At 40.1% G+C, this 12,244-nt stretch overlaps 1 protein-coding gene across 1 annotated transcript in view; it reads right to left on the reverse strand.

Annotated features, from left to right (window-relative positions):
- SOS1 (SOS Ras/Rac guanine nucleotide exchange factor 1) overlaps positions 1-12,244 on the reverse strand; it is a 43,778-nt gene that overhangs the window by 30,926 nt on the left and 608 nt on the right. Inside the window, exons 2-4 of the mRNA XM_069009172.1 lie at positions 3,770-3,895; positions 1,418-1,549; positions 692-856 (exon numbers count right to left, since the gene is read on the reverse strand). Coding sequence (XP_068865273.1) covers positions 692-856; positions 1,418-1,549; positions 3,770-3,895 — 423 coding nt within the window. The remainder of the gene's footprint in view (positions 1-691; positions 857-1,417; positions 1,550-3,769; positions 3,896-12,244) is intronic.

Raw genomic sequence — 12,244 nt, forward strand, 5'->3', positions numbered from 1 at the left:
CAGGAGTCATTACAATGACTCTAAAAGAAGAGCAATGCAGGACATTTTGCATTAAGCCTCACTTCTGAAGCTCTAAGAACAGAAGGTGATTCATGTTTCAGAGTCAGTGACTGTACACAGAACTCAGGTTAAAATGAGAATCCTAACTAATTCTGGGGAATGGGACATTACAGCATCACTACTGTAAGAAATTATAAGGAATAATCCAAGTATTCAAGGAAACCCCCCAATTTCTAACTTTCCTTCACAGATACAGTTCTAGCACATTGCTAGGAGATTCCAGGCTCTATTCACCAGGCTCATGTCTCACTACTAAGGAAGATTGGGCTGAGATGCTAAGGAGATGAGTGTTTTGTTTGACCCATTGAAACACTACTTTTTACATGCAATACAGTCTTAAGTTAGTGCTGCTTCACAGTAGTTTTTAGAGTATCCACATGTTGCTGACATTAGGCAGGTGCAACCAAGAAGAAGAGACACTTAAGTATTAATAAGTACAAGCAAGAGCTTTGTAAGCTCAATTAGCTTTCTGGTAGTTTTGTTCCATTACTGGAGCCATATTTTATGACACTAATTTCTTCTTAGAAGAAATATACATTCCATATATACACCAAGAAAAAGACATTGTCCTCTCAAAATTTAACTACAGCTTTAGCTGTTTGTTAACATGACAAACCAGAGTTGGGCTTACCTTATCAGCACACATTGCTACTTTAATATCTTGTTTTGTAATCTCATAATGTCTTATATTGCGCACATAATTCCCAACCAGTTTTAAGATGTCTGCAGAAATGTACTCTAATACTGCTACTATGTAAACAGACACTTGGTGGTCAATTTTGTAGCCTAGAACTTCCTGAAAAGGAAAAAAAAAAAAAGAAAAAAAAAAAAAGCATTCCACTGTTACTCAGCTGATGAACCAGACACTGTCAATTATAACTCAAACCAGTAAACAAGCTCAAGGCCCTACTCAATAAAGATTCACCACATATCCACAGCCTATTTTAGGAATAGAAACACAGGAGTGTGTAGGCCTAGGGAAGAAGCAGTGCCATTGGAGATGCTGCTGTATTAACTGTGGAAGTGCCAAGAGCCAACTAACTGTCCCAAAACCCTCACTTAAACATTTAGGGCTATTTCCACAAGTTTCTTGAGTGTTTTCTTAGTCATGCAAAATGAAACATGAACAATCAAACTTATACAATGGGTTCTTGGCCTTGTTTGTCCAAAAGAGAATTGACTGATTTTTAACTGAAAAATAAACATATTCCATTGATTGGAACACTTAGAACTACGCAACAAACACAGATACTCTTAATTCTTCTAGTTCACAGTTCAGGCAGCACACAGAAACTACATAAAACAAAGGGGTTGACCTCTAATTGCATTCTAAAAGCAAGATTCCATCACTGCTTACCTTTAACAAGGGATGGATTTTTTCTACCGGAAGAGATAACGGATTCCTTCGTTTCCTCTTCTCAATAGCAGACTGGGCATCAGCTATTGCCCACTTATCAATAGGATGGGGGAAACTTTTTTGGACACGATCCTTAAGACAAAAAAAACATGACCAAGGGGTAAATGCACCATCGGAATGATCTCAGCAATGTAACTATGTTATCAAATTGCCTTCTACTATTTAACAAAGAAATGGTTGCTGATGTTTGTATTTCAACTATAAAAGCTTATTCAAAATGTGAAAATGTTATCATTTTGGTACATGCTGCTCACTACATTCAGAAGGATATTTCAGAGTATCATTATCAGAGAACTATATAATGTTCACAATTTAAGAAATGCCAGAATTAAGCTGCCATCGAAGGCACAGTTTGCCTCCCTTGTGCACATGCCTGGTAATGCTGTGTTTAAATACCTGACTACATTTTCTCCTAGCACTTTATTCCCTGCACAGGATGGTCACTGAATGAAATGGTAACAGGCTTCCTGTTTTACCTCTACTGATCAGCCCATGGTCTAGCCTGTACACATGCAAAATGCTATGATGACAATGAACGTAACAGGAGAAGAAAATGTCCAACAGCACCCATATATTCTAAACCAGTTTCAGTCTACAGGTGGATCAGATATGCCCCCGTTTATTTACTCCTTCCAGCAGTCAGAGTGCCTGAGGACACCTGCACACCCCCATGCACTGAACAACTCTCCTGCTGGAACTCACACACAGGTCTCTGGAGGTTCAAAAGCTTCACCAATTTTGTAGCCCTGGTATTCAGAGATGCCAGAAATTCATTTTCTCACATAACTTCACATTTTATTTTTTCAGACCACAGTTCCCACTGACTGTTTCAGTTGCAAGTGCTCACTTACGTAAACATGGCTCCTGTTTGAGTAACCATGAAATGAGGAAGATGAAGTTAATGACCACTTACAGAGAGCTGGTACAGGAAAAAGTACACAAACAGAAACTTTCTAGCAAAAAAAAAAAAAAAAAAGACAGAAGACTATTCTATAAAGGTAATACCCAACTTTTCAAAGTGCAGGCTTTTTTTTCTCCCCCCCCTCATAACTCAGCAGAGGTCCTACCAAAAAAAACCTCTGATCCACTAACAACAATTCACACCCCTAACAGGATCTAGTCTAGAAGGTGTCCCAGGGGAAAAATGAATGTGTCTGACCATATAATTAAAGACAGCATCATTGTGCATGAACACCAAGGGGGTAAATTGCAGTTGCTTGATCATCTCTATTTCTTGCATTTCTTCTGTCTTCAGAGCCATAAAACTCGTAATACAACACTTTGTGTCGAGTTTTTTGTCAGCGTTGTTTAAAACAGCATTAAACAGCCTTCCCCAGACCTCTTGTCTCTTGAGCTGCCAGACCAGAATGATGTTGCAAAACAGGTCAGCCATTAAAGCGGACACTGGAACATCACTGGGGGTGTCAGTGTTCAAAACAGAAGGGGAGGGATGAAATTCATGAATCTTGAGCTCTAAGACAGCCACATTTTTAAGGGTTTTTTGTTAGTGAGGTTTTATTTGCCATTAGTCCACTTTCTTCTGAATATGAGGAAGTCACTTGGCACAGGCCCTGGCCCCAAGCACTGGAAACCAACAGGCACTCAGCACACAGAGCCTGTAGTTTGGCACCAAAGTCTTTAAATCATGGTTAAGCACAAAGTGCTACCAAGGTATTCATGGTCCTACAAGCTGAAGTGATACACCTTCACTAATTTGTTCATCAGACAGAAGAACTCTTCAGCTCAGCCTCTCTTCTTACACATTAAGCTGCTCTGATGAGCAACAGAGGTTGCAGATCTTTGAAAAGGCAATGGTAAGAGACCAGGTCTCTGAAGGAGGAAAGGACTGTTCCCAAACTCATTCTGAAAAAGTGACTGAACTGTTTTTGTTTTAATTTCTGGGACAGCAGGGGATATATCAGACTAAATTACCATGCTGAGAAAGCAGCGCAGAGCCTCAGACTAAGCAGCTGTAGTTTGCATACAGTGTCAGTGGGGGGAAAAAAGGTCTTTTGAAAGGAACCAGTCAGCTTTATATACAAAATTTACACTCACCATCTATTAAAAAGTATAACAGCTCACAGATACTTTTGCTGTGCACTGAACAACAAATTCAACTGATAGGAAAATGAGCTATTAGGGAACTCAGTCAGATTTATGCAGAAGGCTCTGCTACATAAAGACACATTAATTATTGCTTTCCTTTTTGCATTGTGAAATGATTAATATAGAAGCTTTTGTGTAATAGTTCAAATTATTTGTAATAAGATTTGTAATAAGTGTTCTCTATACCTCTACATCCAGAAAACTTCTTGGCTGAGCTTGACACAACATATTTAACAACTGAAGAATCAACTCCTCCACATACTGCAACGCATCTTCAGTAGAGGAAAGTTTAGGATGGACTTGCACCTGAACCTACAGGAAAGAGAAGAATTCAAGCTTTGAGTTTTGCTCTTCCCCAGAACACATGCTTTACTCGCAAAAAGAGGATAACAAAACCCAAGCCAAACAGCCCAGAAAAATCCAATCCAAAATGTAGCTTTCTTAAGGCCCATCAGAAAAACCTGGGTGAAACACTCACACCTGACAGAAGTATAAATCTCAAATGCTTTATGTACTCAAATCACTATAAATTATGTTTAATGTCAAGAAAATGGTTAATTAGTAACTGTGCTTAGTAGTGCAATTAGGAAAACTTTTAAAGCCCTTGAATATACTTATCTCTCCACTAGCTCTTAAATCACTGTTTTTACAAGAGGTTTCAGCAGTGGGGGGTTTTTCCTCCTTTGAAAAGTCATTGTTCATCACAATCTATAATAATGAAATACAGAACATTTTTCACAGAGCACACTACAGAAACAACAACGTTTTCAGCAGCATTTATTGTTTCAAATTATTTAAACCATTCTCAGTTAGCACTCGTAAGATTGGCTTAGAAGTTTGTTTCCATTGTGTTTTTTTACAATATGTCAGCCTCTATAGTAAAAAAACCACTTCAAAAAAGGTCACAGTGTTGTCCTGGCATTAAGAGGCAGCTGAGAGGTTTTGAAAATTCGGTCCCCATATGTTTACTTGTATGCCATAAGTGTGTCTAATTTCATACTGGTGCAAATTCAACAAGGAACAATCCCCCTTGCTCCTCCCTTTTTTTTTTTTCCAGTCACTTAACTTCTGAAACCTCAAGTATACTTTTCCTTTGCACTTCTGTAGTTCACAAAATAGCACAGTTTCAACCATCCTAAATTTCAGGTATACAAAGCTCAGTGCTTCAGAACTTCAACAGTTTAATCTCAGTCCTACAACGATGGCAAATATTATGCCAGAGCAAGCGGACTGCTGACTTTCGCAATGCATCTGTCAAGCCCCAATTTCATCATTTTACTCTTCCCCTGCACACAACTCAAAATGCCTTCAGTTCTCTCAATCACTAACACGAGAGCCTAACAACTCTGAAGCAAAGCCCAACAATCTGCCTCATCCAAATGTTAAACCCATGTCTATATGCAAATAATGCTGCCATAATTATTTAATTTCACACCTGAGTTTTAATTCCTGTTTGCAGTTATAGCAAGAACTGAATGTTATGAAGTTCAAACACACAACAGCCTCAAACAGAAATCCACCTGCCTGCTAAGGCACTCATTAGTCTGAAAGCTTCATGTCTGGGCATAGTCCTGGTGCTCACTTAACTGCTGTTGAGATTCAAATACGCTGGATCACGCGTTTGGCTTCTTGCAGATTGCACACCCTTATTCAGCAGGTCTTAAAAAACACCTCCAGAAGTCACTGCTTTTTAAACTTAAAAGCAGTCTGGCAAAAATAGAACAGAAGAACTTCTCTCCATTTGACTAGCTAACACAAATATTTTGATTATGCCAACAGTTTCACTTTTCCTAAGAACTTCGCTACGCACAGCTACAGAGTGTATTTGTGGAGCTACACAAATAACAGCATGCCAGGCAGTCCCAAACATTATTTACAATTCAAACACTGACATCTGAAATACTGTACCAGCTTGGAACACCTGAACACCAGAAATTACAGACTTGCCAAAGTGTTCTCTTAAAGAGCAGAGCTGATCTGAGCCGTCTGGAAGATGCTGCCTTTCATGTTTGGTTTTTTTAGAATAGAACTGAACAAATTCGTGTTACAGTCTCCCTATATCATACTCCAGCACTTTGTATTTCAAGAAGTGTTAAATTACCAAGTCAATTCAACGGTAAAAATACAGAACATGATGAACTGGAGTGATGAAGAGCAGCTCTATTTTCTCCTTTACTTAGAAAACAGACCAGACTTTAATAACCTCATTACAACTCCTTTGGTCTGTAACACAGAGCCTATAGGAATAAGAACAAACAAACAAAAATACCACATCAGGCCATAACCTGAAACATTATCCACAGTCAGCCAAAACAGAGTCAACAATGATAACCTACTCTGAGTTCAGGAGATAAAGGTTTCAGACATTTTCCCTAAGCATTTCTCTTTGGGACAGTGACACCATCCTTCTCAAAGGCCACTGCTGAACTCCACTTTAACAGAACATCCACCTTGGCAGAAGAAAACATCATGAGTTGCCATTGGCTTGCCAGCACAGCTTATCTGTATTAGGTAGATGGTAAATAACCTTCATTGCTACGTGACACTTAGTATCAGTCAGGGTTCAAAGTCATACAAGTGAACAAAAGAAAACAACCAGACTAACAAGGAAAAGTACAGCATAGTTCGGTGCACAATTGTCAGAGAAATGTGTAATTTCAGTATCTGCACTTCTGTAGTACCCAAAGGCTCAGACTGAGAATGACAGAGTGTTACTTGAGGGTACTCAGTTCAAGTCCCAAGTTCATTATCTGAGACATGATGCAAGGCTGGGTAAGATGCAAGATTTAGTAAGAGAAGACAAGAAATGGGAACATCTGTTAGCATAAACCATCACATGATCAGTTTCAAAAAAAAAAGAGAAGATCAAATTACCAGGGGCTTTCCATCTTTCTCATAAAGTCATCTCAGATTTTAAGTTAAAAAACGTGGGCCACCCTGCCTTACCACCCTTGAAAAAGGGGAGTATGGCTTGAATCCCACCAGATCCTTCAATACTACTTAGGAATACACATGATAAAAACAGACTAACAACTTCTGAAGTGTTGTGATGTTTAGATCAGATTCTTATCTAAACATTTAACCTCTCCCTTAAATAATGACAGAACCATTCCCTTCCCTCCTACACACACAATAAAATGTCTATCTTATGATAAGAGAAATTACTAAAAAAGCAGCTTAAAAACTTTTAAAAGAAGCTTAGATTCTTCAAAATACCCCAACCAATTCTAATGGGCAAATGCAATCTACATCAGCTACAAATCTCTGCCACCATGGCTGTTTCCACTCAACTCATGTAGTCACTTTTTTGAATATCCAATCTTCTCAATCTTTGCTAATTCTCAGAAGAGAAATGACCAGGGTTTTCTTTATTTAAAGATAAGAAGAGCCAGCATTTCTTGAACAGCTTTTCAGGATCTGCTTAAGAACACGAGAAAAGACAAACAGTGCCTGCTTAAAAAAAAAAAAAAAAAGACTTGTAACACTTAAAGAAAATCCTACAATATGAACACTTGGCTTTTTTTTCTCCCCCTGCCTATTTGTCCTCTTCCCTTAAAATGCACAAAAGCAAAGAATTTCTGTCAGGAACAGCAAGAGCTTAAAAATTAGGCAGCCATAAATCTAAACTGGCAGAAAAAGTCACTGACACCAACAACAAAGAAGAAAGTGCTTAATGTATAATACAAAGATAAATATAGCTGATCTTACTTTATAATCCATAGCAGCTTATTTTACATAAAGTCTTCTCAAACCATTTTTTCCCCCAAACTCTACATAATAAATTAGAATATAAACATTCCCACAAGCCTCATGGGAAGCAGTAGGAAACTTAGACCAAACCCTGAGAAACGTTTCATTTAAAGGACAGCAGATCAAACAGCTTCAGGTTACAGAGAACCTTGGTCTCCAGCAGCACCACCACAACTCAAAGGCTGGTCACAAGATGACCCCAACTCCAGTCCAGACTGACACTCAGCAGCTTGTTCTGCATTAGAAAGAGGTGTTTCATAATAGATAAGAAAGGAAGACACAGTGAATTTAACAATCTGATTGATACTAAACCTCACATCCTCAGCAACAGTTTTCAGTCACCTCTTCCTCAGTGGCCATGAGAAAAAGCCTAACAGGTTGCTTACAAGCTGAAAAATTTCAATTCAGGATGAAAAAACCTGGCTCCAGAGACTTCTTAAAGCAACTTCACGTTACATAAACACCAGCTTCATGTTCCTAAAGCATCATTAACAATCAACACAATCAGGTTCACAGTTGTTCTCTTAAGTACAGAACACACCAGACAAATCCTGAGGCTTCGGAGAGAACAGTAACTGACCTGAGTCCATCAGGAGCAACAGAAGCTCCAGCAGCGTCAGAAAACAGTATAACAAAGGAAACAGTGTAACAAAAGACAACGAATCTAAAGGAATTCTAAAGGAAACAATTCTAAAGCTAAGTAACGAACTGAAATAAAAATGAAGCATCAACTGCGAGTTACAGATAGACTATCCCTGTGCTGGGATTCTGGCAAGAACTCACAGTATGATCCAGAAAACAGCTCCTGCTAAAGAACAACTGTGCTTCACTGCTGAGCACGGGCTATGCTGCCAGTCTGCCCCCGTGGCAGCTGAAGGGCTTGTAAAAAAGGGTCTAAAGGGAAAAAAAGCATCGTATTTACCACATCATATTGATCATGGAAGGAGTTTTGTAATGAGACAACAGGCCAAGCCACCCTCCAAAGCACTATCAGAGAGAAGAAAACTTGACTGACTGAAAGTAGTTTTCTAAACTGAAAATTTTCTAAACCTTTGCAGTTTATTCAATGGATTATTAGTAGAAATTATTTGGCAACAGAGATCATTCAGTGAGAATTTTCTCCAATTCAGCACCTTCAAAAGTCTTCACTAATGCTGTAACTCTTATTTTTACTCAACATATCTTTCCTTTATTTTCCCTCAGTAGCTAAAAAAACACTGACAAGCTTATCACTAAACACTCCAGGACAAACACCTTTTTATACCTTGCATGGATGAGCATTCTTATAGAGTCAGCACTCCTTAAAAAGCTTTTTCTTCTATTCTTGTACATCTCTGCTGATATTTGGTAACCCTGACCATGTTTTGTTACCTTGATCAATTAAAAATGCAGTAAATTAAATCAAATACAAATGTCCTGGATGCACACTTCAGCAACAATTCACCAAGGAGGCAGGAGTCAGATTTTTGGTAATACTCTGCTGATGTCTCAGAATGGCAGCAGTACCACACTGCTCCACTGAGCAGGTGAAAAAAACCATGCAGTGAAGACTTGAACTGCTGAATTAGGATGTTCTTAGTTTTATCCTCCACAGCCATCAGAGGAACTGAGGACCCAAAGTGATCAGAAATTAAGAAAACTCTACATCTTGTATGAAGCAATGCTAAGAGTAAGAAGTGACATTCCAAGTAGCAAGTGGCAACTGGTTTGTCATCAATTGGAAGTGCCAGGTAATTAAAAATCAGGTAGAAATATCTTTGTCAGCAACAGCTTCCTGAGAACTCTGTAGTCACTGAAGCAGCTTTTCCCATGTCTTTTGCTCCACAAAAGGTCTGGATGACTGACCAGACGACACGTGGAGTTCCTGGAAGCACGCTGCCTGGAACAGTTTCCTTAACCGATGAAGCAAATCCCTTCAGTTGCCAAGCCACACCAGTCCAATTCTGACCACAACAAATTCCAGCAGTACCCCGGGTTAATTGCTCAACTGATTCAAAACAACTTGAGGTATGCAAACAGCAGGACATTCTTTTTTCTCCATCATCAAATAGCTTAAGGTATCCATCAGTAAGGATGACATGCTTCCTTCCTACTGCAAAAACCAATGGATCAGGGAACAAGAGCATCATACACGTGCAGAGAAATTCTGACTCCAAGAACAAGTTATACCAACGAGATAAGGCCATAAGGAATGATGTTCAAGAAAAACTATCCAAAAGGTTATCACCAGAATAAAGTGTAGAAATTCACTTGCAGAGGAACACCAGTGCTGGAAGTGGCATCACTTGGCAGGTGTCCCTTCTGAGTCTGCTTTCCAAGGTGCATTAAAAGCTGTGTACCTCCATCTCTGGGTACCCGAGACCTCTGGTGTTTCACATGTCTTGAATCCTTCATCTTCAGCCCCAGCATCTCACCTTCTGTCCATCCTTGCAACTACAATTTCAGACACCTGTTGTTATTCTTTCTTCCTTTTCTTGTACCTCATCACCATGATTACTGCCTTTAGCCAGCAAACAAAGATCTCTGCAACACTCCTCTTTTGCAGCTTCAAAATAACTGTGACCAGGCAGAGAAGAATCTCAGTTGACATCATTTTCTTCCTAATTGAGTGCACTGGAGCCTGTCTTGACAGCATCTGAAGAAGAATCAGAAGAAAAGGGATTACATTATGATCTCAGTGGTACAAGAGCTGCTTTTTGCAAATGCAGCTTGTTCAAAGCAAATACAGCTCTACTGCTAAGGTTCATGTCTAATGAAACACAAGGCATGGTCTCCTAAGAATTGCCTAATGTAGGAAGAGATTTATTCTTACTCTATATTCTCGGGATTGCTGCTTGATAAAAAAAAGAATCAAAATAACTCACTGGAAAAAGAAAACTATTTGCAATGATTCAACAACACCTATTTTTTAAGAAAGCGATCCCAAGGCTGTAGTTTGAGCTCTGCATTAGAAGCCAACTCACAGTTACAAAAGGGCAATGGCATTTTAATGATTCAGTCCACGTGTGGCAGCTTTCCCCAAGAGCTGCAAACACTCCATCCTGGTATATGTGGTTCTACAATGTTAACTGAAATGCCACTCTCCTCACTGGACCTATTAATTCAACACAGGTCTTCACAAACTATTAAGTCTAATTCCAGCTGTGCAGGAAATCATCACAATTCTGCCTCTACATCCACCTGGTTTCAGGCTGCATTCAGCTGCTGTCACTATCTGAGAATGAGTGTCAGCATCTGGTCAGCTAAGGGAGAAGTGAAGGAAAGGTTCTCCTCTAGCAACAATAGGATGTACGTGAGCTTCCAAAAATGTGACTCCTACTGAGACAGCAATGCTCTGGCAATTCAGCAAAGTCACAAGGCACCAGTTTCCCTCCAGGACAGTCCTGCCCTTTGATCCCACCGGGATGTGCTGCCACCCTCTCCACTTTATCAGTCCCACGTGCTGGCCTGTGGGTACAGCTCGGGTCTTGGTGAGTTACCCAAGGGGTCACTGACTGCAGCGCTGCACCTGCCTTGTGAACCACGACAGACAATTATCAAGGCAAGTGCACTGTGCTGTTCATGGGTTAACCCACCACCCGTGACAAGTTCATTACTTTAGGAGCATTTACCAGGGCAAAACACCCTACCCAAAACTATTTGTACCTCTATCAAGTTAGGAAAATACATTATATGGTTTCTCCATTAATGAAGAAGCCAACAAGGTAGTCATTTAACAATTTCATCTGCCATTTAGTTTTCCTGTAACTCAAGTATTTGGCTCTTCAGTAAAGCTGGTGACAATCTGGACAGATTCTTTATTTCCATCTTTACAGAAACAGCAGTAGTAAGCAGCAACAGCCCGAGAGAAGGTAGGAAACAGGTGGCGATCTCATGAAAAGCTGAGGTCAAAAGAGTCAACATCTGCCAGACAGTTACAAGTTTCAGTGTGAAGCCTTCAGAACTAACTCCCCTTGACTCCTGTCAACCCTCCACCCACAATGAGGAGCAGAGGACATCAAAACCAAGACAACCATACCTTGCAGGGCCAGTTCGTCATCTTTGGTAGCTTGTCCTCATTGGCCTTTTCTGTTGACCTTAGATTCCAGAATTCCTTTTCCCACTGCAGTATTCATCCAACTCCTTCAGGAAGCATCTTTAATGCACGGTGACTTCACGAATGGCTTGTCCACTGGGAAGAAATCTGGCATGTCAGATGTCACAAGTTATTCCAAAGTTTTAAGGCTTGCTTGCTTTGAATCCTCACTCTCTGTACTCCAGTCATCAGCACTGAGACTTCTTCCAAATCTGACAAACATTTGCTCCATCATGGAATAAACCATCCTCCAAAGGAAAAAGCTCTCTGTGGTTGGGACCTTGGGTAGCTCCAGCTTCCAAGCAGGCTTCAGGTGGATGGGTGTCCAAGTGCTTACAAGCACCACAAGTGAGTCGTGTGGTTAGTGAAGTTTCAAGGAAGCAGCTATCCAGGGATAAGACATTAACAGCACGTGCTATGGATGAGACAAGCAAAAGACTTCCAAGAACCGGACAAAGTCACACAGTGCTGGAGACCTCAAAGAGCATGCCCAGAGAAGAGAGGCAACACATTGCAAGAGGAAATTAGGAAGAAATACTGCAATGTGTACAACTGCAGCACCTGAGACCTCTCAACCAGCCCTAGGAAGGAGCCTTTCACGCAGACGTTGCAATTAATCACTGTAACTAGACAGTAACTCAGAAAGTGTTGCTGTGCAGGACTAAACCGTGTGAAGTTCTGCAATCTGAAGCCAGTTCAAGTAACAGTGTCAGAAAACTTGTTTCTTACACATTCTATTTTCTGGGCTCAGGCTGAAAAAGTGGAAGAGGAGCCCTCACTATTTTTTCCTCTCTTCCGAATAAATTCTTTCCACGCCACAGGCACAAGCCTCACCA

This window comes from Aphelocoma coerulescens, chromosome 3 (genome assembly GCF_041296385.1).
Source record: "Aphelocoma coerulescens isolate FSJ_1873_10779 chromosome 3, UR_Acoe_1.0, whole genome shotgun sequence".
Classification (NCBI taxonomy): Eukaryota; Metazoa; Chordata; class Aves; order Passeriformes; family Corvidae; genus Aphelocoma; species Aphelocoma coerulescens.